This window comes from Sceloporus occidentalis, unplaced genomic scaffold (assembly GCF_023333645.1).
Source record: "Sceloporus occidentalis isolate IW3139 unplaced genomic scaffold, rSceOcc1.0.p SCAF_18, whole genome shotgun sequence".
NCBI classification, from domain to species: Eukaryota; Metazoa; Chordata; class Lepidosauria; order Squamata; family Phrynosomatidae; genus Sceloporus; species Sceloporus occidentalis.
This window is the reverse complement of record NW_028316998.1, coordinates 9,015,127-9,042,223: the sequence shown is the minus strand read 5'-3', so window position 1 is coordinate 9,042,223 and position 27,097 is coordinate 9,015,127. Positions and strand designations below refer to the sequence as shown.

Genomic DNA, 27,097 nt, shown 5'->3' with positions numbered 1-27,097 from the left:
ATTTTTTTGATGTGTCTTGTTTCATTCCTTTGAAACTGCCATTTTTTGTGAAGTACAAATGTGCCAAATAAAATATAAACGGGAAATGAAGGAGGAACATCTGCCCTGTATTGTCAGTAGAATAAAGATAATTGGGTATGGACCACTTGGCACCAGACTGGTTAAGGCAGATATTTTTACTTATTGGCTTCTAGATCTAAAGCAGTCCAGAAACTACCACTACGAAAGATTGATGGTTCTTTTGTGGGTCCTTCTAGGCTTGTTTGTTAATTACGCATAATGAGGTTTTAAAGAGACTCTTAACTCATCATTTTGTTTTACAGATGCTACCAACCCCGGCTAAATTTCATTACATATTTAACTTACGAGATCTGAGCCGTATTTGGCAGGGGATACTCACAGTTACATCAGATGTTTGTAAGAGCACTAAAATCTTGGTAGCCCTATTCAAACATGAATGCAGACGGGTGATTGCAGACAGATTTGTTGATGAGAAGGATAAAGACTGGTTTGAGCACACAATGCATAAGGTAATGGCTTACATTCTGGATAGAACTTAGTTTTCCGTTTTCTGCAATAGATTTTTCAGGAAAAATAAAGTACTTCTCATAGAACTGTACATAGAAGTAATGTGGGCGGCATTTAATTAAGCTCATAACCCCTCAAAAATGATATATTTTATCAAATAATAAGGCCACTGATAGAAGCATCGGAAATGAACCCCTTCACACTTCTAGAATATTATCATGAGATATAAACATTTTACAAATAAGTCAAATAGTCATGCCCCAAAACATATGCTAAGACTATGTTTAATATGTAATATTTTAAAAAAAGCCATTGCTGGTTTCTGCTTTATGTTTCTCAGCATGGTCAGTTTTAGTGGCCATGCAGGTAGCATAAGCAAACCTATTTCCTACCAGTTATTATTATTATCTTTCATTTACAGCATATAGTGTCAACAATGTATGCAGCGCTTCTTATAGTACATACGTTCAAAGGGTATGACAACACTAGTAATGACAGAATAAGACAAACAGAAACAATAAGCAAACTTACAATGTATAGTTAGCATGTTTCTCTTTCAGATTGCAGTTGAGGATCATGGCCAAGAGTTGATACAGAATACGTTGGAAGAAGCATACTTTGTCGACTTCCTTCGTGATGCTCCTGAGGCTACAGGAGAAGAACCAGATGATGCTGATTTGGAGGCTCCTAAAATATACGAACCTATCCCTTCATTTGAACATCTTTCAGAGAGACTTGACATGTTCATGCAACAGTACAATGAGGCAGTCCGTGGAGCTAGGATGGACTTAGTGTTTTTCCGGGTAAAATAACGCATAATGCTATATGCATGAATAAAATATTGTTTTAGCATCCTTTAGTGACACATTGTTACTAATAAACAACTTAACATACAAAAACATATAGTAAAACTAAACAAAGTAACATGTATGGTAATAGGTGCAACTGGGCATTGAGGAATAAGTAGGAGGATAGTATTAAACATTGCCAAGTAAAACAGGCCTCTGTTATATTGTAAATAGTTAGAAATAATATTTGTGTATTTGGAGAAGCAGCCAAAAATCTTGTAATTTATTTTTTTCTTAAATCTTCCCCATGTAATTTTTCCTCTATACTGTTTCCCATTATAAAAGGGAGTTTGCTGGTAGGGCAGATGGCTCATGCCATTACTGTAAATGCATTAACAAAGGTGCAAAGCATATGTTCAGTATTAATCACATTTTCATGCATGGCTCTCCATAAACGTGAACATTGCCAAGATCTGTGTATGAAAAAGTGCAATCCAATTTGCAAAATAGTATTTCTTTGATGCTCACAGACAGCACGATATAACAATTAAAACAAGAAAAGTCCCTTCTATGGCTCAGAGGATTTTTCAAATTTGCTAAATCTCTGTCCTCAAATAACAGAGATTGACTTTTTTTGAGCTTACAAATACACTGCTGGCAGCATCTCTTAAATAATGCATGACAAAGAGCACAACAGAAAAAAAAATCAAATGTACATGGTACCATAAAACTGTCTTTGGCTCTTTCTTCTTGAAAAAAGTGAATATATAATCTGAATATCAAAATGTCATTTTATCTTGTATTACTTAAAATGCAGCAGCATCCCTGCCATATTTTCAAATTTTAATGTTTTTATAAGGCCAATCTGGATGTTGACGATTTCAGTGTTTTACCATTGTTTTGTGTATTAATCAGTCATTCTGTGCTGGCCTGTATGTTTCCATTAAAGCAAATCTAGGCTTGCCTGAAATCTACTAATCATATTCAAGGCAGGATAAACATACTGTATTTTCTTGATTACAAGAAGACTCCCCTTTGGATCTTAATGAAAAAGAAAGAAAAGGCCTGAATAGAAGACGACCTCTTTGGAGGTCTCAGACTCACTCTCTCTCATTCTCACTCTCTCTAGCACTCTCTCACACACTTTCATTCACTCTCTCCTTGTCTCTTTTACCACAGCCCCACTTCTTCTTGGTCTTTTGTCTTCTTTCTTCGTGCCCCGTCTCTCTGGTATCCGCTCGGTTATCCAGGTAGTTCCATGAAAGAGTGAAGCCGCAAGGCACATCCTCTTTCCCAATTGGAGGAATGAGGGGAGATGTTGCCCCTGCTGTGGGTGCTATGGCTCTGCCCTTTTGTGGAAGCACTCCAGGAGGCCACAATATTGTAGACAGATGTGCAGAGAAAGAGAAGCATTTCTGCATCTCTCTTTCTCCACATATCCATATGCAGTATTCTGGCCTCTTGGAGTATTTCTGCAAAAGAGCCATGAAGTTAATCCAGTCGGGGCAGAGTGTGTGCGTGGAGGTTCCATCTTTTTTGCAGAAGTACCTGATAACAGAGCTGATACTGGGAAGAAGCAGATGAAGAAATAAGACAGAAGAACAAGAAGAAGCAGAGATGCAGAAAAGGAAAAAAAAAAAAAAGGACACAGCATGTGAGAGGGAGTGAATGAGAGTGTGAGAGAGTGAATTAGAGTTTGAGAGAGCATGAGAGAGTGTAAGAAAGGATGAGAGAGTGAATTAGAGTGTGAGAGAGCATGAGAGAGTGTAAGAAGGGATGAGAGAGTGCGTGTGTGAAAAAGTGGGAGTGACAAAGCCCTAGACTTCGTCGGCTGTAAGGTGGATCTCAGGTCTGAATAAAAAAACGACCTCAATTATAAGACAAGGTCGTTTTTTAAAAAAAAAAATCTTATATTTTTCTTATAACAAATATACAGACATGTATAGTTTCAATTCACTTTTTTCAACAGAGCTGGTAACTTGAATAGTATAAAGGTCTGTCTAGTCTAAGATGCTTTACAATCTGTTTTCTTGCAGGATGCAATGATTCATTTGGTAAAGATCTCCCGGATTATCAGGACCCCGCAAGGAAATGCATTGCTGGTTGGTGTTGGAGGATCCGGCAAGCAGAGTTTAACTAGACTGGCTTCATACATTGCTGGTTATCAGAGCTTCCAGATTACACTGACCAGGTAAAATATTATCCAACTGGAACCTTAACATAATTTGATCATTCTTAGAGATGTAGCCTATGTTCTTGTAACTTTGATCTTGAAACATAATAAATTGGATGATGCTGGTTAAATTGAAATGTACTGTAATGTAGACAGTTGAGTTGATTCACTAATTTATGAATTGATCCCACCATCAAACGCAATAGGGTCAGTCCTTCAAAGTGCGTAGTTGCGTCTAAATCATATGTTCTTGCATATGTCAAGCACTACCTTTTATATTTGTAATGTATATAACTTGCATCATCAGAAATGTTTTCAAAAGTCTTGATTACATTTTTGGCACTTACTTTAATCAAATGCATCACTTTACACTGTTTTGGCTGTTGTCTAAAAGCAACATGACGTATAAGCAGTATATCTCAGCTCCGTCATCTCAGCCTCCTAATGAGATGTGCTTCTTCAACAGAATTGCAGATAATTACAGGTGTCTTAATTCATTTTAATCGTAGTAAAGGGAAGGAAAACAGATTCTTGACCGATGGGCTGTTAACGACAACATCAAGGGTTAGGGAAGTGGGTGTATAATGTTGATTTGGAGCTATTTTACCTTCACGTTGCCATGGATATTGTGTTAAAAGTGACCCTGTTGTATACAAAATTCTTATGCTCGTGAAAAGTCAAAGAATGTAATTATATTCGTCAAACATTTAAGTAAAATAAAATCTGGACAATAATTGCATAGCCCCCAAAATAAAAAAAACGAATTGTAATAATAACATTGGAAATAGCATCAATTTTGTGAAATCCATAAAAACCCTTTTTGGGCAACAGCTCCATATTCATTAATGAAATATTTAATAACCATGTAATGTTCTTTTTACAGTAAGGGCAAAAAAAGTATGGAATTCACTGTCTGAAGAGGTGGTGCTAGCAAATACATTAGATGCCTTTATAAGGGGCCTGGATACTTTTTTAATGAAGGGCTATGTATGATAGTATAGAAATTAATATTTATTTAGTGCTTGTTGATCCAGGGAGAAATCTGATTGGCATTTAGAGCCAAGAAGGACTTTTTTCCCCACTGAAAGCACAATTAGAAATGTCTGACATTTTTTGTTGCCTTCTTTTGGATCAACAGCGGTTAACAAGGAATAGGAAAAGGGTTGAGCTTGATGGATGCAAGTCTTTTCTCAACCTAGACTACTATAACCCAGAAAAAGATTTTATTCTCTGTAAAATTTAGTTTGGATTTTCTTTATTCACAATGCATTCACATATATATATATACATATATATACATGCCTGTGACTTTACATACTAGTAGATTTGAGAGATGCAGTGTTATTTTCTTCTCTGGCGTACATTAATCATGCAGGAGAATATAAACTATGATTTAATTTGGGTTTAACAATGTTCTTAAGAACTGATTGAAAATAATCTTTACACCTATACAGAATTTAAGAAAATAAACTTTTGTATTGAAACAATTGTTAGGTTGGTTTATGATTCCAGCGAATGGAAATGTATCCTCTTTTCAATGATAGAGAATATAACCAGACAAACAATAGAGGTTGTTTTACTTGTATCCATGGTTCTCACTTAGTTCCAACTCCTTGTTACATACTCCACCACTCACTCTCTATGTATAAAAATACATTTCAGAGACATTGTATAAACTCTTTACGTACAGAATAAATATCTCCCATATAAAATGCTGCATGTCCTATATAAATATTTCATAGGCATTTGAAGCAAAAAAATAACAACCTTAACCACCACATCCAAAATGGTGGTATTATACACAGCAGAAGTATCTATCATGGCTGCTAATTCACCCCTTCCCTCTCTCTCTCTCTCTCTCTCTCTCTCTCATTCTTCTTAAGTGTGATATCTTCCTTGTTCCTATGTTGCACTTGCCGCACTTTTGAGACTCCCCCATAATGTTGCACCTTGCTTTGAGGACCTCTAGCCACACATATCTACTATCATCTTACCTTTCCAGTTTTATCTGATGAAGAACTGTAGTCGTGGATGTCCACAAAGGGTTGTTTGATCCACAGATTGGTGTCCCAAGAGACCTCATGAATCAGCTTACCGCCAAACTGTACTGTGAGATCGATAAGTGTTTGAGGGCCATATGTTTACTTTACAAAATATGAACTGACAAAGAATGTAATGGAAGGCTGTAGCTTAACTTAAAGGCAATGAATAATTTATTCAGAGTGGAGCCGTTGCAGTTTGGTTGTTATGTAAAGCACCCAATCAGTAATATTTTATACAGCAGAGGATAACAAGATGGATTTATTTATAATGATTTTAATATATGTGTTTATTTGTTAAGTAGCCCCGTATCTTTTGATACTGTTGGCTTCTTAGCGATAAATAGGGGTACATAGTTTGTCCTCCCTCTGTGATCTTTATTTTGCGTCAACCAATGCATACTTTGAGTTACCAGAGCTATTATTATTTTATCTTTCCACTCTGATAGCTAGAGGATGTTACTTAAAAGTATTTGACTTTATCTGAATGAATCTTCTGTTTAGTGCCTTTATCTTTGGAGCAACAGTAAAAAGGGGATATGGCAGTATCCCAGTATGGATTTTTGCAGACAAAGTGGGTTTTTTTTGTGTGTATTTGTCTAGAATCCTGTGATACCACCTTGGTCAATCCATACATTCTGGAAAAAAAAATACACAGAAAAAGATACTCAAAACTTGAATTAAGTCTTTTCTTCGTGTGATGTGTTCCTAAATAGAAATGACCTTTATCAGAGAAGAATGTTGTCAAAATATCATGGATCATGGTGATGACAAGCAGGGGTCAAGCATCTCATAGCGTTTCCTGTCCCTTTTATCCATGACTGTAATGGCCTAACATATGCCCTTGGGTTTGGAGCTGAGTGGAATGTATTCCACCCTCTATTTGCATTTCAAGTAATATTAAATGCGAACATTTGTTCTTTACTCTAGAGATGAACCTTGATTAATTTTAGCTAGATATCTACATTTTGTGCATTGAACTTGCAATTCAAAGCTTCTTTCATCTCTTGATTTTTAGTAGACTTGAGAGTAGCAGAGGGAGGACAGTGAAAAAAGCAGGGTCATTCGAATAATGCTGGTGTAGATAACGGTGACCTTCATAGATCTGGAAAATGCCTTCATTATACCATCATTATTAAGCGATAACATAGAGTGAATTAAACAGAGAATTGCTACTGGCTAAGTTACATGAGTTTTTGTATATCTCTTTCAGAGACTTTAAAGTAAACTTATGTATCTTTAAATATCATGAAACATTTGGTAACCGTGCAGAAGGATTTTTTCCGCATAAGCAGTGACTCACTTCACAGCACTACATAAAATAAAGAAACCTAGTATGGTATAGTATGTATGTGTGTGTGTGTATATATATATATATATATATATATATATATATATATATATATCACTATTATAAAATAGGTGTTATGGTTAGGGCCACTCAAGTTCCTCCACACTAAATTCATTAAACCTTGTCTTTGTGGACCTTGCTTTGTACATAGGGGCACGGTCATGCTGTAACAGGAAAGAACCCTTCCTAAACTGGTGACACATTGCTGGAAGCATACAATTGTCTAAAATGTGCATTTGGGTACATAGCCTTCTCCTGGCATCTGCCAAATCCAGATTTGTCCATCAGACTTAAAGACAGTGACGTATAATGCAACCACACGAAAAACATGTTTCCACTGCTCCTGTGTCCAGCGGCGGTGTGCTTTATACCACTCCTACTGATGCTTGGTATTGCGGATAGTGATCTTCATCTTGTATACAGTTGCTCAGCCATAGAAACCCATTTCACAAACACAAACCGATGCAGTGCTAGTGCTAACGCTGTTCTAGAGGCAGTTTGGGACTCAGTAGTGAATGATGCTACAGAGGACAGGCAATTTTTATATGCTACACGCTTCACAACTCAACATCCCTATTCTCTGAGTGTGCATGGTCTACTGCTTCATGGCTGAGCTGTTACTCCTAGACACTTCCACTTCATACTAACAGCACTTACAGTCTACAAGGGCAGATCTATCAGGGCAGAAATGAACTGACTTGTGGCAAAGGTGTCATCCTATGATTTCCTATGCCACGTTTGAAGGCACTGAGCTATTCTACTGCCAATCTTCGTCTATGGAGATGACTGCCTAGGTGCATGATTTTATACAACTGTTAGCAATTTGTGCAACGGAAACACCTAAACTAAATAATTGGGAGGGTTGTCCCCATACTTTTGGTCATATAATGATAATTCATTAGCATTTCATGTATTTTATAAAATATTAGCCACATTTTCAGCTTTTAACATATAAATAGTACTGTAGTAATATGTCACCAAGTCTAATTATTGGGGATGAGGAAATAATATTGTATTTGCATCGCACTTACTGATTATACAAATACCTTCCTGAAAAGTGATGTTCTAGGCATAAATATATGTCTATTAATTTAAAATGCATTGACGTATTTCAAGTGATTAATGCAATTTTGGGCGATACAGTGCACAGTGATATTTGTATCTTTTAAAATGAAAATTGCATAAAATATGTGTCTTATTCAGTTTTTACAGGAACAGTCAATACGTTTTTTAACAAGGCATTATATTAAATAGGTTGCTGATTCTTTTTGAGATGACTTCCGGGAAATATATTCTGATATATTTTTATCCATGGTATGCTGTACAGGCCCACCTGCCTTTGGCATTCATGATATGATCATTGTGTCAAGTGCCATGGAAATGGATTGGGGCATTTATATTGTTCTGATTTTGGTTTGCAAACTAATACAAGACTTTTTTTCTAACAAATATAACAACAAGCAAATAATCAAGTCAGTTCAGTGCAAAGAGAAACCACAGCTCTGACAACAGCTGGAGGCCACTTTAATCCCAGTAACATGGGGAAAGTGAAGCTGTATGTGTTTGGTATTTTGTATGGTTTAATCTTGGGTCTTAAGCTTTCATATGTCTTGATAGTCTTGTTGAATTGTATAACTAAACACTTCAGACTAAAGGAAGATTAGTTTCGCAAAGGATATGGTGAGCCTACATTTTATTAGGGAATACTGTATCAACTCGGTCTCTGCTTTTTGTCCGTAGGACACATTACATATTTACATACTCCTTTAAATGCAAGATATATTTTTGAAATGTCCCTGCTGGTGGAAAACACTATAGGACATATTATTATTATGTCCTATTTTTTTTTACATTTTTTTGAAGCCCGAGGTGCAGTGCTTCACTGTGAGGGTGCTCTGTGTGCTCAGTTAAGAGCCACAGCAGAAGCTAGGACCTCCAGAGATCTTCTGACAAGGCATTTCCCTTAGAGATATGCCTTGTCTTCCTTCCCTCCCCGGCCAAAAGGCCTGCAGAAGGGCTTGTTCTTCTTGGTCCCCCTCCCAGTACCAGGAGGGGAACCACTGTAACCATAAGAAAGAGATGTGGAGCCATAAGGCATCCATCACCTCTCCCACCAAAAAGCTGTGTCCAGCTTCACTGCGGTGCAGTGCTCAATCCATGAATCAGTGTCCATTTCCGTATTTCCATATTCCGTGTTTGCAAAGAAAAACCCCACACAAATCTATTTACAGAAAATCATCGTCACATGTGCACACAAACAAGTGCAATGTGTGAAGTTAAGGTAAAAAAAAGCATCCAGTCGCCCAGCCTTGGCTGGATTTTTTAAAAAAATCCTCATATTATGAGCCCATAAGAGTTAGGTGTTCTTTGTGCTCTGGGGGCTCGAAGAGGGCACCTCGGGCTCCAAGCTACCGCAATCTTGAGGCCAGAGGACCAAGTTTTCCCCTCATCCCATTTTCTATAGGACATAACAATACATCCTGATGTCGTTAAGGGATTATCACACCTTCTGACATCCAATAGTTAAGGGTGAGAAATAAGGTTTGAAAGGTCCAACCACAGCCCCACCCCATTTACACCATTCATACTATGCTTTTGGTGGCTAAATGGTGGCAGTCATCCCTGGACAGAGAGCATCATTCAGGATCATTATTATTGTTATTATTATCAACATAAATTGCAAGTACGGTGAACTCATTGCACAAACAGTTGAGAAAATCCAAAATTTTGTTTAATTCCACATTTATTGAAATTTACATTACATTCCCGGTTACAGGGTAGTGAAAGGCCCTAGGTTGTGCCTCTTGTTTTTTCTTTCTCCTATGATAGGAATATTTGGGGCGCGTTAGGCAGTTGCCAAGTAGCTCTTGTGCACCTCAGGAACCGGGTCCTGGTGTTTTCCCAATTTTAATCCAATCACTTCTCCCTGTCGCACCTGCACTGATGGGATGGTGCTTGTCATATGCAGGTTCCCGGCTGTAAAGGGATCCTGCATGATTTTTTGGTTGAAAGTCCAGATCTGGTTTGTTTGTTTTAGCCACGTGGAACAGGGGTTTTTCAACTGGAGGACGAAAAGCCAGTTGGGGAAACCTTTTTTTTGCTGCCATGATGCAGATCACAGAACAGGATGATAATCTGTGTTCACCTTCACAGGGCTGACACTTGGCTAGAGAGTGAAGGTAGACTGCATTGTATGACATCACTAGGTCTCTCATGATGGTGTCTCCAGCTGTTACACCACCCTTCGGACACCAGACCTTTTTTTAAATTATAAACTGTTTTAAACCTATTTTGTAGATTATATCTCTATAAATGTGATTTTCTGATAACAATCTTTTTTTATCTAGAACTCAATCAAGCAAGAAATAATTTATCTTTTCTTTCTTGTTCGTATTTTCTTCGCAAACAAAATAATTACTAGAAGCAATTTTGCAACCTTTTTTTAAGATATTGCTCAGGCTTTACATCCTGAAATTTATGGTTATGTAATATATATATATAATAAGATATCATAATGCTTCCCCTAAAATAACTTGTGTACATTGTATATTAAAACTCTATTAATAGACTAAAGGGAACTAATTAGGGCTGGTTCGATCCTGTTCAATGCTGATGCATTTTCAAAATGCAGGTCTGTGTATCTCAGATCAGTTTAGATATTAGATTCATGCTTTATCTCACTGTACGTCATAACTTGGAGAAAGTGAAGTATTGATTATGTCCAGTTTGTGCAGTATTCTATAGTTCATTTTCCCAAGCACTTGACTCATGCTGAGCCACTTTGGAAAACGTGCATGAAGCACAATCACTTCTACTGAAGACAAAATCTACTGCGGGTCAATAATTCACATTGTGAAACTCTATATTAGACTCAACGACAGGGGGTAGGAATGATGTCACTACTTCCTATTATGAGTCTGTAGGTTCATGTATGATTGATAGGGCTGTTGGTTTTTATGAGTTGAAAACAAGAATTGGGCTGTTTTTCTATACTACGACTAATAACAGTAAGAAAATGGCCAGATAAAGTTAAAAGCATGTATTTGAAAATACCAACTAAAAGTGAAAAGGAAAAGCTGTACTGCAGGGATTGGTAACATGTGACTGTCATACATGTGCAGATTATGGGGGTTGCTCCACAAGTACAATAGTGCTACATAGTTTTATATTACTACTGATAACTGTGTGCTCTTTATAAAGTGCTGATTTCCACATCAATGAATAAACCTTGAGTTCTAAATATATAATGATACATATCACGTACAGCAACATATAATAGATAATATTTAATTACTTTTATTTTAAGTATTTCATTTTGTATATTCATTTAAAGAATTTATCCTAAAATTGTTTAAAAATTTCCCTAAATCCTCAATTTTTTATTTTTGTATCCTGGTCCATTTCTGAATAACTTGCTTAACTGGTTTATGATCACCAATGGTCAAAGGGACACTCCAGCCATCATATGCACTTTAATTCCAATTTAATTTTTAATGTGATCCCCACACATGCATTTGACTCTTTCCTCAATCCATAGGGCTTAGGCACATGCAGAAAATGTCCCCATTAATCAATAGAAGCAGTTTTCTGCTATTGATTGGCTGGTTTAAGTATCCGATCAGTAAGGTGAAATTGGGACCATAAAGTTGAGTCATTAATTTATTTTTGTTTTTTTAACACTTTCAATGCATATTAAAGTACTTAAAAAGTAGGGCTGCATTATTTATGTCCCTTTAAAGTATGTTTTATTTTGTGGTTTGGACAACTGTCCTAAAACAATAATGCTACTGTATGTTATTATATTAATTTGTATTTCTTGTCAATTTTCCTACAGAACCTATGGTACAAATAACCTTATGGATGATCTAAAACTCCTTTACCGTACAGCTGGTCAGAAAGGAAAAGGAATCACTTTCATATTTACAGACAATGAAATCAAGGATGAATCATTTTTGGAGTACATGAACAATGTGCTGGCTTCTGGGGAAGTATCAAACCTGTTTGCAAGAGACGAAATTGATGAAATCACACAAGATCTCATCCCTGTTATGAAGAAAGAATATCCACGGCGTGCTCCAACTCCTGAAAACCTCTATGACTATTTTCTTTCCCGTGTTCGCAGTAACTTACATGTAGTATTGTGCTTTTCACCTGTTGGGGAAAAGTTCAGGACAAGGGCACTAAAATTTCCTGGCCTAATCTCTGGTTGTACCATGGACTGGTTCCAGCGTTGGCCAAAAGATGCATTGGTAGCAGTGGCTGATCATTTCCTAGTTTCCTACAAGATTGAATGCACTGATGAGGTGAAGCAGAGTGTGGTTAATACCATGGGGACATTTCAAGACATCGTAGCAGAAAAGTGTGTTGAGTATTTTGAAAGATATAGACGTCAGACGTACGTCACTCCCAAGTCATACCTATCATTCATTAGTGGCTACAAGTCCATTTATGCAGAGAAATATGAAAACGTTGGTAACCTTTCTAACCGTATGAAGACAGGTACGTTTTCCCCCTTTTACTTATCATGAAAATACTTTATCAATAATACTACTGGAAAACATATATGCATTTCCTAGCTAGATGAAGAAAAGTCTGGGTAATGTAAGAAGGGTAGTTCATGCCTTCCATAGACTTCTAATGGCAGTAGTACAGATATACAAAAAAAACTATCTCATAAAGATCTCAAAGAACAGGTACTTTGTTTATAAAGACAGGATTGGGGTGATTTGTGATATTCTAGTTCATGAGTGTGTGTAAGTAGCCATTTGACTGGTTTGTATATACTTTTTGTATTTTAGTAAGTAGTTCATGGATAGCTGGCATTACAGCATTTGTTCAACTTTTAATTGTGTGAAAAAGAAAGTGCATCCTCATTAAATTGTATGGTTTTACATATCATATGATTTATTATTACTATTTTTGTTGAATAAATCTTAACACGGTGTAATATGTCATGTGTTGTTGTTCATCTGAGGTTGTATTTACCTAATTTCTAGACCTGCTAAGGAACAGATGATATGTTCCGATATGTAAAACCATAGAATTCAAAGAGGGTGTACTTTCTTTTCACACAACTGTATTACCCATTGTTTTAGTCCCCAAGCCTTTGTGCAGGCTTTTAATATAAGAAGTTATTAAACTCTAGTCAGGCTTGGTTTCAGGCCTATAAAAAGTTATGCTATGTTTTTGAACTTTAAGCTTTTTTGGCCACTGCATGTGCTGAAAAAGTTGGCAATAGGTTGTGCTTGCGGAAATGCCAGCCTGCTGTACCAAGGTTATTAGTGAGGGGAGGCAGCTAGAAAAGTGCTCTTTATTCTATCGGCCTGATCACCCGATTGATTTTTTTATTTTCTTTCTTGACATCTGAGGAACAAAAACTAATAAAAATTGTGTGTAATAGAATTCAGCAAAGGTTGAGGAAATCTCCTGAGATTGCTTTGAATGCTTGTATGTTTTGCACATGATACATATAAAGGATCACATGCCAGTCTGGTCAGAATGAAGCATTATTGGAGTGGGGAATGAATAACCTGTATTCAAGTGGTATATTAGAATCTAGCTTTTACATATGTCATTGCAGAACTCTTGGCCCTTTTATGGCGCAAGTTCATATACAACTTTGCATTTTGAGTTAGCTCTATGCTTTTTGTAGGTCTGGCAAAGTTAATGGAGGCAGAAGTATCAGTGAATCAACTGTCTAAAGAATTAGCCGTGAAAGAGAAAGACTTGGCTGTCGCCTCAAGAAAAGCAGATGAGGTTTTGCAGGAAGTGACCTTTAAGGCTCAAGCGGCTGAAAAGGTGAAGATGCAAGTGCAAAAGGTCAAAGACAAGGCCCAAGCCATTGTCGATGAGATTGCCATTGACAAGGCGGCTGCTGAGGAGAAGCTTGAAGTGGCGAGGCCTGCATTGGAGGAGGCAGAGGCAGCTCTGGAGGTAAAATTGAGGAGTGCTACCCACTACAGATAAATACAGTATGCTAAATACAAGAGGCGTGTGTAAAAGGGTGTTCAACGTGAAAAAGGGGCTTATTCACTAAAAGACAGTCATTAAGTTAATGTTTAAATCTACTACACCAATATGGGTTAAACTTAGATGTTTTTGACCTAATGTACTAAGCATCTGTATGGACAAATAATCAAGGGTCTAAACAGGTTCTGTCATGATCAGCAAAATTAAGTTACCTGCTATAAGCCGCTGGAATCATCCATTAGGTTAACCATGATTTTGCTACCTTGTCAAAAATACACTTTTAAAATGAATGTCAAACAGCTCATGGGCCACATCTGCCAATAATTGTAAAATACTTAATTAACTAACTAAAATAGAATGACTACTGTTGTAGACCACTCATAGCTGTCATTTTGACTCCTTAGTAAACAAACCATGGAACACATCTTAATACTTTTAATGTGTTAAATATTAATTTCTTTTCTATAAAAGAGCAATGCTGTACATTTCAAAACAGATTTTTTGTTTATGCACCACATTTATATTTCTTCATTGGTTGTACATTAAAGGACCACTCTTTTAAAATGTCTGTACATGTTTCAGATTCAAACACATGACTGAGGAGAGTTTCCCTGAATGCACATGATCCAACACACGTTCAGGATATTCGTATCCACTCTTCTAGTCAAATTAAATTCCAGAATATTAGATCTATAACCAAAGGATAGTTACCCTTTTTTAGCCATGTCCGCTGATTATATGCCTTTTACAAATGTACAAATGGCTGGTTATTGGATTTTATTACAGAGGTAAACAGCGCCGAATACATCCTTTTAATTATTTGTCTTGCAATTTCTTTCAGACCATAAAGCCTTCTGACATAGCAACAGTTCGCAAACTGGGTAGACCTCCTCATTTAATTATGAGAATCATGGACTGCGTTTTGCTCCTGTTCCAGAGAAAAATAGACCCGGTGACACTTGATCCAGAACGACCGTGTCTCAAACCTTCATGGGGAGAGGCCCTAAAACTAATGAATAACTCTGGGTTTCTTAATACCCTGCTTACTTTTCAAAAGGTAAGTGTGTCAGAGTTGCCCGACAGTTATAAACGAATGTGCAGCTATATAACCATCTGTCAATAAAAGGATGGTACACCATTGTAGATTATGACTAATACATGAGAATACTGTGTAGGCTTGAGTTAAAGGGACAGTTGGCTACCACAAACAACCTTCTTAATGATGAATGCATATTAAAGTACTGCATATTACCATACTGCCCCCTCTACTCTGTGTGATTTGGGCAGAGTTTGTCTACTCAAAACAAACTGAGTATGCAAAATGGTCAAATATAAGGTGGCACTTAGGTATCGTATGCATTAAATTGCATATAATGGCTGATGTGTGTCTTTCTTTTGGTCTACCCAAGGAGGATCAAACCTTGGTTTACCCAGGTCATTTTTCTAACTCACCAATTTTGTTTTATGAACGGGATGAATATTTGAACATTTTATTAATACAGTTGTTGAATGTCCAATGATATCTACTGTGTGATACACTGCCTCTTATGGTGTTTGTTCCAATGGAACCCAAAGCAGTCTATGCTAGCAGCCAAAGCTCCTTCCTTCTACTTAGTGTTTATCCAAACATATCCAAGCATATTGTATTGTCAAGTTTCAAACATCCTCAGAAACCAATTTGAATAACAGAGCATATAAAAAACAATACAACTAAACAATAGATAGTGAAAACATTTTAAGACAGATCATATAGACAGCTAAGAATCATTTGGCCCATCTAGTCTGCCCATCATAGTAATACATTACAAATCATTACTGTACCTAACCGGGCAAAAAGTAAAATAAAACCATTATTGTATTGTAATAAACTAACATCATAACTAAAATAAATACCCCGTGGCTAAACAGGAGTGGAATATCTAACGGAAAAAAATATTTTTCCTGATTACCCCTGGAACTTTTTTTTGGTAATTTTCTTAAATATGGAAATGCCAAAAGTGCACCTAAATAATAATGGCTATAGATGAATCTTTTCATCCATCTCTATCTTTTTTAGACTATGTCAATATATATTTATGATCGTAGTAAATCCTCGCTTTGAGTACTTGACATATCATCAGTAAGTAATACAAAGGATGTTTCTTAGATTATGGGCAAAGAAAATTGGATATTGAGTTTAATTGTATGATTTATCTTTTTGCTAATGCACTGTGTCAGCATTAAAAAAAACAACACCGTGGAAACAGCAGTGTGCCATAAATAATATATTATGAAGCAAACAGTAGCTGGAGCTAAACTTTCAGTGCAACAAGAGAGATGGGTGTCTTGGCTGGGTGGGGATTGTTCATTCTGTTTTCTAATTATTATCATTACCTTTTATTTAAACAGCACCAACAATTTACGCAGTGCTTCTTACAATACATATATTCAAGGGGTATGACAAAACTGGAATTGACAGACTAAGACAAGCGGATATATTAAGTAGAGATAGTATATATATATAATATATAATACATTTAAATATTTACATTTGCGCAGGATCAATAGCTTTTGTTGGAAAGAACTGCCCCACAGAACTACCCCTGTGATGTCAACCAGCACCACTAGGTTTTACTTAAAAAAAAACTACCGCCTTACTTTAAAATACATATTAGCTAGATTAATTATTGAAAAAATCCTAACCATGCATAATTAAGAAGAAAGTGTGTTCTCATTCACGATGAAGGAAAATAAATCATAAGGTCAAATCTACTAATCGCTTTGTCTAACAAAATTACAAAAGGCTAGGCACACAGTGCAAATATTTACCACTGAGTATTATGGGAGATAATGAGTGTTTGTATCTACTCTGATATTGAAAAGTAAATCACACTCATTAACAGACACAGAATAGCTCAATAGCTTAGACCGCAAAAGCAAAGAAAATAAAATAACAGGCATTGATTCTCACAACCAGGGGTAGGCAACAACATTGCTCATGGTGGACAATTTGATGATGTCCTATGGACCTTCACAAACCTTGCCATGGACGCTGGTGTTGTTGTATGGACACTTTGCTTATTCCTGCTCACAACCCAGAACTCTTCATGTGCTTTGTAAATTTTGGGTCCCATATTTTTCTCATTTTAATATTTTCAGTGCCAGATTGGGTATAGAGTTATGGCACTACTCGTCATAATCATTTTAAAACAATGAGTGATCCATAGCTTTTTAATGGAGCACAAGCTAAGTGGTCTAGTCCTTAAAGACCAAGTGGTATACTCTAATCCCTGAAAGGGAAAATGGATATCGTGATATAGTTCACAAAGATCAAAGCTTTAGATGTAAAGTCACACAAGATTTTGGAACCTTAGAAGTCTTTTTGTTTTATATGTAAACACCTATATCTGAATAGAGGATCTATGAGGTCCAAAAACAAATGTGATTTTACATCTTTTTCTGCACTGGCCTAATAAAAGTTATCATCTAGTGCTAGAGACTTCTTTGAAGGACCTACACACCAGCTCGTTAAATGTGTATTGAGAGCTTACATTATTTGAAGGAAACACACCAGAATTAGGTTATTTACAGCAGATACACTATTAAAGAGACATGCTTATGTTATTGTTTATAAAACAACTGTCCATATTATGTTCATTGTTTGATTAAAAAAAAAGATAATGGAACCCAATAACCCAGTAGACTAACCTTTTGTTTATGTATATATACATTTTGTTTGATGCTGTAAACACATAACAATAATGTGGTGCCATTTTAGGACTCAATCACTGGAGAGGTGGTTGAACTGCTTCAGCCTTACCTGGACATGGATGACTACAACTTGGAGTCTGCTAAAAAAGTTTGTGGCAATGTGGCTGGCTTGTGTTCTTGGACACAGGCTATGGCATATTTCTTTGGAATTAACAAGGAAGTCCTTCCCCTGAAGGTAGGTATTCTAACAACATGAAGGGCAATGCATTCCACATGTACCAACACCTGGCAAAAGCATAAAAATAGCCTTAGGACTTAGTTAGAGCCATGACACCATAACCATAGAACCATGAAACTATGGACAAGTAATGTGTAAAAACTTTAAAAAAAACTATGCATGTGTAAGGTTACTGTTCTTGAGGAATGTTACTCAACACAAATTGTTAATTGTGTGTATTTTATACATTAGCGCTATAAAATATTGTTTTATATGTATGAATATGGTTTCAGATGGAAAAAAAACATCTTTGGTATGAAAGTGTAAAAAAGGCTTGGTTCGAAAGGGATCGGGATAGAAATCTGACAATACCAAAGCTACCATTATATGTGCATTGATAAAACATTATTGTGATGTGCACATCTTTCATAAATTCAGGAACAGAGGTGATATTTTTTAATTTGCCTCATGATTGTGTATTCCAATTGATTATTGGTATACTTTGTGATTCATCTCGTTTAGTGCAGATGATGCAAAATGTCACTTCATCCTTCATCCTGCTACCCATCACATTTCTATTGATTTATGTAACAGACAGACAGTGTTTCTTGTATCAGTGGCAGTCAATGTAAACGGAGAAACATGTTTCAGCATTAAATATAGAATGTTCAAGTGAGAGCAAATGTTTATACTGCAAGGGAAGTTTTAATAGAGATCAGTATGAAATAGCAAATCCCATTTCCGTATGAGAAGTCCCCAGCTCACGTAAGCCATTACAGAGAAAAGTATCTCTGATTACATTAAAAAGATAGCTACGTTAATGGCAGACCAGATCCTAACTGTCATACTCAGGAACCTCCAGACTCTGGCTAGCCAGAGTTCTCCATCGCTGCAAACACTAATTATAGTATATATTTTGTAGGCTAACTTGGCACTACAGGGAGCCAAACTCGCAGCTGCCCAAGAAGAACTCAACAATGCACAGAAGCAGCTTGATGCAAAGCAGAAAGAGTTGGATGAAGTGCAGGCCATGTACGATGCTGCCATGAGGGAGAAACAGGCTCTAGTGGATGATGCTGAAGCCTGTCGCAGGAAGATGGTCAATGCAACTGCATTAATTGAAGGACTTGGAGGAGAAAAAGTAAGGATCTGACTACCGACCCAGAGAATGACCCTTTTCTGTGTTCATTGTCATTAAATAAACCATCATTATTTTGCTCAACCTTTATGGTTTACTTAGTGTCACTTTATCGCCTGCATAGATAGGAGAATGTTTGATAACTGGTGCAGAAAACAAGAAGCGGCAGGAGATTTAGACACGCTCCTAAAGTGCTAAGCTGAACATAAAAACGCTCATCTCACGTTATTAGAAGTGCATTATCAGGGGGTTCGTTTAGCTATTCTTGCAGGGATCACTAAGTAGGTTGTCTCTTTCTTATTCTTAGTTGAATTCACTTTCTCTTTCAGGGGTATGAGAAATTTAACAAATAGGTATTGAAGAGAAAGTAATAAGCAACACATTGGCAGCATATGCTTTAGGAGGCTATGTAACACACATAAAACAAAAACCCATAGAAGCCATATACATGGATGTGAGTAAAATGTAATACTATTGTTTCTGCTCCCAGATACGTTGGACCGAAAGCAGCAAAAGCTTTCAGAATCAAATAATTCGACTAGTGGGAGATGTTCTTTTGGCTACCGGCTTCCTCTCCTACAGTGGTCCATTTAACCAAGAATACAGAAGCTTGCTGCTTCAGATGTGGAAGAGGGAGATGAACACTAACAGAATACCATACAGTGATGTAAGTATTAAAGAGCAGACACTCAAGTCCAGTCCTAGTGGACCCTCAGGCAAGAATACCCTTTGGTACCCAACCCCCATGTTTATAAATCAAAATGACTATACAAAAAGAGATTAACTCACCAAGGATGGATAGCCGCTTAATAGTCTGATCTACGGTACATACATGCTCGGAATCATCTCAAATGTTAGCGCCATTTACACATTAGACTGATACTGCCACAAGGGCAAACCAGAACCCAAACATGAGGCAATTTTCTGCTGCATGAGAAGCAACCCCAGACACTTGTTTCAGCCTTCATAGGCCTCGGTGAGAAATACCATTATTGGTCTAAGCTCTGATTCAAGTTAATAAAAATGACCATGGAAAATATTGAATATACAGTAGCTATGTAGTTACTTTACTGTAGTCTCCGTTGCTATGTTACTAAAGATTTATTTTAACTTGAGCCAGAAATAAGAAGTGATATTGATCACAGAAGTTTGTATTGTGTACGTCAGGCAAGGTGCGTACCATAAGAACCATGTTTTCATCAATGGACAATGGGCTATCTGTTCAAATTGTATAGATAAGCCCATTTAGTACAATGGGTTAGGCCAATTAAGGCACATAGCATTAGGGAAACGTCAGTATTTACCAGGTTAGAATTAGGTTCATTTTATAATGTAATGGCTTGATATTTGGTCTACAGCGTGGTCATTTCAGTAGACAACGGGCTACAATTCCTACAGCCTGTTTCATTATAAGATCCTTTTCTGGATAGGCCATATTGGATACTCTTTGTATACAGCATTTGTGAGCATTTAATTTAAACTATGTATAATGTGTGCCATTTATGGTTTCAATTAAATATGATTCCGTTACATATCTATCCTTGCTGAATGTTCTAGGAGACCAACATGGTAACAGACTTTGAAAGAGAATTTGGAACTAGTTTGGGCATTACTTATTCTGAGCAGCTTATTTGCAGATGTTTTACTGTCACTGTATATGCTTGAGACGGTTTCTGATTTCTCCAGAAAAGACATGCCGTTCAGCTACCGTTTGCTGTAACACATTCAAGGAATAATTGTATTCAGTGACGAACTCTCTGTTTACAATACGACGTGCTGTGCACACTCGCGCACCTGATTTAATAGATTGCAGCGTGACAGACATAGGGGAAATCTGAAACACCTTAAATTGCCTTTGGCACCAAAAACTTGACATTGAGCTATAAGGCATGAAACCGCCTAAGTGCGATGTTACCTTTTTAATTCACAAAATGTCAGTTTTTGAGATATTTTTGCCTACCATTTGTGATGTTTTTGCCAAGAGCCATAAGTTAGTGCTCTTGGTGCCTGGGGCAGAAGGGGGCGCAGGGACACTTCTTGCCTTGAGGAGTCTGTGGCAGCTGCCCCTCTTGCCCCATAGACGTTTACGGCCCTTCTATAGCTACTTTTGGGCACTAATGAATACTTATTTCTATTCCCTGTTTTTTAAATCACTTAGAAAACATGTTACATGGCCTTTTGTCTTAAAAACCACAGCATCTTGTGTTAAAAAAAACCAGCTTTTGTACTTCATTAATTTAGGATGCACTAAAATGTGATCATTGTAGGATCCTTTAATTTTTTAAATCACCTATTTAGAGATCCATACGCCAGTAAACTTAAGCAGCCGAACCCCACAGGAGCCACATGGCTGTTATATCTGCTGATTTCCCAGTACCTCTCAAAGTATTTTAGATGACATTTCCATACATTATCTCATCAGCTCCCCTTCACTTTATCTCTTTACCTGCTATCTCTCCCTTTGGCTGAGAAATCTGTATTTCATCCATTGTTCATGTGAAATGAGCACCTCCTCATTTCCAAATGTCAGTGCTCGAGGCTGTGTTCAAGGAGAAGTGGAAAGAGTTTGGCTTAGCGTATTAATCATTTTCCTTTCTTTTCCGCTTAAGAGTAGTGAGAATAAATGTTTCATTCTGTGTATATGTAAAATGGAAAGACTTTTTGATTACCCAAAAAGAAATTCACTTTTGCTGTTTAATTGCAAAATATATATATATCTGCCCTAAGTCTGAGAGATAAGAAAAATGTTTACAGGATGTTTAATGCCACAGCTCGAAGCTAATAGAAACATAGAATGTGATGACAGATAAGCATACCTGGAAACTTCTGGGCTCCGGCTATCCGGAGCCTTCCCTTCTGGGACGCGGCCAGGACTGCCCGCTGACGTTAACGGGAGTTCCCGCAGGCGTTGGGTGCGTTCCCGCTGATGTTGGGGGCGTTCCCGCTGGTGTCAGCGGGAAACACTTTCATTTAAAGGGAAAATGGTCGGGGACCGGGGTTTGTCAAGACCCTGCTCCCGCGACCCGGAGGATTCGGGTCTTGACCCGGAGAACTGGAGAAGCAGCGCTCACCCGGCAAGAGAGTTCCCAGGAATTCAGGTCACAACCATTTGGACAATCTAGTCGCTACTTAGCCTCATCTTATATACAGGCTATCCTTATCCTCATCCAATGCATGTGATGGGATGGTGATACATAAAGAGTTGGACTCCTATTGTCAGATAGATATAGAGAGCTGTCATGTACTATGGCTACATAGCGTCGGGACGAATATGAAATAAAAAAGTAGAGGTTAATGACCCATTAATACATTTGATGTATTTAGTATAGCAAAGGCCCTCAGATGCAAAGATGAGCTATGACCCATTGGACAGTGCTGCAGGATATGTTGGCGTTATATAAAACAACAACAACAATAATAATAATGCAGTTAATTTACTATTGCTGGTCATCAGCTTGCTGAGCCACAGTAATTCTCTTCACTTTTGCAATATGCTGTCACCTTGAAGACAAATAATCTTTAAAGATATTTGCTCTTCTAAAATGCATTAGTCAATCTTTAAGCTTCGCACAACTCAGCGTGACTGGGAGAGGTAGCATTATTTTGTCTTAGTAGTATAAAGTAGTGTATCTATCCGGGTATGCGGTGTCATTTGTTCCTTAGTGCTGCTGCAGACATAACAACGTGTTGTCCTTGAAAGCAGAATAACAATAAGACCATTAATATAAGTTTTTCTCCGTGGATATGTTTAAGAATACGGTGCCTGAAAAGGTAGGCGTCAAGAGCATCAATTATTGATTTTCCTGCCAATCACGCAGTAAGTGGAGAAATTGTGCATACGTTTAAGGTGTAATGAGGCACCTTTAGTGGTACCGGGTAGGCAGAATACATAATGCTTAAGACATATACTTTTTAAGTTACACAATTAGTAGTCACGACGGATTTGACACAGGCAAGCTATAAATTGTACTATTGCCAACAGCCGTACAATGTGTAGATCAAGGGATGGTATTCAAGTCTAAACTTTAACCTGCCTACCTACCCATAATTTCTTTACAGCAGCACCCGTTTCTATCTTTTATTGCCTAAAAAATCAGAACTTGAATTTCGTTCATTTTCCATGAAATGCATGTGGCTGGCTCTTCCAGACTGAGAATTTAGGCTCCTTTTGTAATAAAAGGGAGCAATCCTGCCTTGATTTCAGTTTTTTCCCCAAATTAAACTACGGTAAGAAAAAGAGAAACTGTCTCATTGAATGAAACTAGTTAAAACAAATGAAAAAGAAGTAATAAACTACCTGGAGAGATAACTACTCAAATCATCATAGCTTTCTTTACACATTATAGGAATTTTTTTAATGGGTATTGACACCTCAAACGAATTACTCTGTTTTCCTAAATTTGGAGGTTTTCAACTGCCAAGAACATTTGAAGAACAAACTCATAAATTCTGCCGAGTTAAAAAAGAACAGGTGATATTTTTTATATGTGTCAAAAGTGTTAAAATACAATTTAAGAAATCCAAAACAGTGCCGGCTTTAGCGGTAAGGGGATTTTTTTTGGTACAGTTAATCTGGATTTTGTGAACAAGGTTCAAAGGAGATTGTAGAGTTAGATTGTGGATCATGCCGGCTATAGGCTTTCTTTTCTTTCTTATGGTTTAATTTTCTCAGTATTTTTGAAAGTCCAGTATCCATACGAATAAAAATCGTCCTAGCTCTGGAAGCACATGCTGAGAAGATTTCATGTCTTATCTTGCCACAGCACTAACTGTGTTGGGGGTAATGTTAAAAAGGCATTAAAATATTTCTTGTACTTTACTGACAAGCAAACGGTATTGTACCCAGGCTGTCACACTGACTCAATACACATTATTATTAAAAAGGACAAGCATTTTGGGGAAAAAGAGACAGATACATAAAATGTCAGGCTGTCTCGATACCATATATGATTCTACTATTAGTATAACCTAATCTAATTGAAATCCACTGAATTTCACAAAGAAACAAAGGTTCGGCTAGTGTCCAAAATAGCATGGGACAAGCGGTCACAGTGACACAGTAATGCAGGTGCGTATGTTCCCAGCACTTTAATGCTTTTTTCTTATCTTATTGAGAAGAATCAGCATGACATGAGACTTCATGTGATGATGTATACTGTATGTGTGTTAGAAGCCGAATACCTATTCAGTATTATTTACCGTTAAAAGCTTTCTCCATGTTAAGAATATGTAGTCTGCGTGTATGTCCTATAACATATTCAGTTTTGGTGCTGCTCAAATCCCATAAGTCATGACTACTGAGAGTTGCAAGCCTGCAACACTATGGATGTATACTTTGTTAGCTGCCTAAGAAATCAAGTTTCCCTATAAAGTTGACTGTATAACTCCTAATGTCTGCATAAATGTGTACATTATTGTGTTTGATGATTAGTTTGGTGATATTTCCCCCCCACCACACTATATACTACACTGTATCTTCAGCCCACATTATATATCCGCATTCTCACGTTAAAGAGAACCAAAAAAGACAGGATATACAAAGAGTAATACTCCCCTTGTAGTGGAAGAACAAACTGTCCAAGGACTCTTCTTGCCCCAATAGATATCGTAAAAACTGAGCGAGACTCCAATTCACTTAAGAGAAGCAAAGATAAGTGAAGTGGACTCTCTCTTGATTTTGTACCATTCTAACATTATCCTAATGTCCCATGTACAACCCACATTCACGTCTGTACATCCTACCCTATGCCTTTTATGTGCCACTATATCCTACTGTGCACCCCACATCCGGATTGTTGTATGTCAGCATGCAATCCAATTTAAATATTTAAATCCCAGTTTAAACCCATTAAAGTACACAGCACATATTCATATCCTGATATATATAGATATTGTTTTATCTTCCATTTATTTATCATAGATATATATTGGATATAATACTCACCAGTGTATAATATGGGTATAACTTGATACTCAGTTTTGCAGGTACATTTACATGTAATCACAGTGACGTACTACATGCACACGCTCACATCTATATTTAGGACCCCCTCCCAGCTTACCTACCTTTGTCAGCTCAGGATGGGCCCATCTCGTGTGATCCAGCAGCTGATGACATGACTGTTCTCCTGGTCCCTCGTGGTCCTCACGCACGGCCTGCATCTGGAAATGGTGTGATATCCCAGCATTTAAACACATGGAGGGATATATAAACTGATAGAGAGGGTTTTTATGTAATACCCACATCCCATTTCTGAACTGTTGAAAATGGGGTACGTCGTGTGCATTATACCGAGATATTACAGTATATATATATATATATATATATATATATATATATATATATATATATATATATATATACCGGTATATCAATGCATAAGGGTCCATGTCTCAACCATTTTGCTTTTCCTGTTTGATACTTTAAAAAGTTACATGTTTAACTTCTCTCTTTGTGCAAAAAAAGGAACATCCATAAATCATAATCTCTTTTTCGGTAATGACTGCTGTACTTTGTGTTTGAGAAGTAGCACCCAAGCTGTCTGACTTATTTCTTTGTCACTTTATATTGGAGAAAAGTGATTGAAAGTGTCCAGCCATCAGTGTCACTTCCAGCTTTGTCTAAAAACAGGACATATTCATTCATTTTCTCTGTCAGTTCTGTATTTTTTGGTTTCAAAAGCATACAGTAGTTGCTGTGGTTCAAAGACTCAAATAAATGACATTTGAGGTTTATGGACCAAAAATATGACATTGTAATGGAAAAGTTAGATCGAGTTTCCATCAAAGCGTGTTATCCTTCATCCTCAAACTAAGTTTAAACTGTCAGATCTAGAGCGGCATTTAAAAAATCAAATGGAAATAATCGTGTATGTTTTTTAAACTAATTTAACAGCAACCCTTCCCCCTGCCTCATTTTATAACACTGAGTAATTCACGTAAGCATGTCCGGCTACCAATTATCATCAGTAATCTTCATTACATATCCTGACTGTGCCGTTTCTCTACCAGAAGGCAAAATGTAAGTCACAAAGCTCCACCGCCATCCTCTACATGTTATAATCCGCTCAGCTGCCCTCATTCCCAAAGCTATTTCAGGGTCTACAGCTTAATTTTTCTTTTGTTTTCTATAACTTTTTTATGACTCTGTCTGGGATTTTATAACATTGTAGATACATTGGGAGCATGACAAAATCAACAGTGTAGACTTACATGGGTCCTGGCGGTCCCATGGGACCCAGGTCAAACTTTGATAGGGGCAGCAATCAGGGGTCGGCAAGGTGCCCCATTTGTGGTGTCTGGCACCCTGCCTACTGAAACAGAGGTCTGTAGGAACAGACCTCGTGCTCCTACTACATGACTTAGGAAAGGTAAGAGGTTGGGAGAAAGGGTAAGATAGATAATGAGAAAGAGGAGAGATAGTAAGAAAATGGAGAGAGAAAGCTTTAGGGGACAGATAATGAGGAGGGGAGAGATAGAGCGAAGGGGAGATTATGAGAAAGAAGAGAGATGGAAAGAAAGGGGAGAGGAAATGAGAAAGAAGATAGGGGAAAAGGGGAGAGATAATGAGAAATGGGAGAGATAATGGATAAGGGGAGATAGAGGGGGAAAGTGGAGAGTTATTGAGACAAAGGAGAAGTAATGAATAAGGGGAAAAATATAGAGAAAGGGAAGAGATAATGAGAAAGAGAGATAGGGAGGAAGGGGAGAGATAAAAAGAAACAGGAGAGATAAGATGAATACGATTGATTTAGTTGCATGACTTTGTGGCTGACATATCTACTTTTATTTATTTATTTATGTGTGTGGATGGGGAGCATTTCATGCCGGCATTCAAGTGATCACAGATTAGTCATGTATTTGTGTCTGTGACTGTGAATTTATAAAGCTTTTTTAACCACCTAATGAAAAACCCTTAGACTTTAGCCTTGGAATCCTATTTAATGCGCACTTACTTATCCTGATAATTCTTGTCAGCTTAGGATAGGTAACCATTCCTGTGCGTTTAGTTCCTGTGAGCATAGCAGAGGTTCATAGATGCAAATCCGTGATACCTTTTGGAGTTTTTTTTCTTTGTAAGCAATTTAGCTGCCAACTGTTCTTACCGTAGCTTAATACGAACTAAAAGTAAACATTAGCCTCTGTTTAATAGATTCTAATAAAGTGACTTATCATATTGATTTCTAGAAAATCAGAAAGTACAG

At 37.2% G+C, this 27,097-nt stretch overlaps 1 protein-coding gene across 1 annotated transcript in view; it reads left to right on the top strand.

Annotated features, from left to right (window-relative positions):
• The window catches only part of LOC149302582 (dynein axonemal heavy chain 5-like), a 110,974-nt gene that overhangs the window by 49,220 nt on the left and 34,657 nt on the right, over nt 1–27,097 (top strand). Inside the window, exons 46-54 of the mRNA XM_089482290.1 lie at nt 324–530; nt 1,089–1,331; nt 3,353–3,507; nt 11,714–12,378; nt 13,532–13,812; nt 14,690–14,905; nt 17,606–17,773; nt 18,678–18,896; nt 19,384–19,560. Of these exons, the coding sequence (XP_089338416.1) occupies nt 324–530; nt 1,089–1,331; nt 3,353–3,507; nt 11,714–12,378; nt 13,532–13,812; nt 14,690–14,905; nt 17,606–17,773; nt 18,678–18,896; nt 19,384–19,560 (2,331 nt within the window). The remainder of the gene's footprint in view (nt 1–323; nt 531–1,088; nt 1,332–3,352; nt 3,508–11,713; nt 12,379–13,531; nt 13,813–14,689; nt 14,906–17,605; nt 17,774–18,677; nt 18,897–19,383; nt 19,561–27,097) is intronic.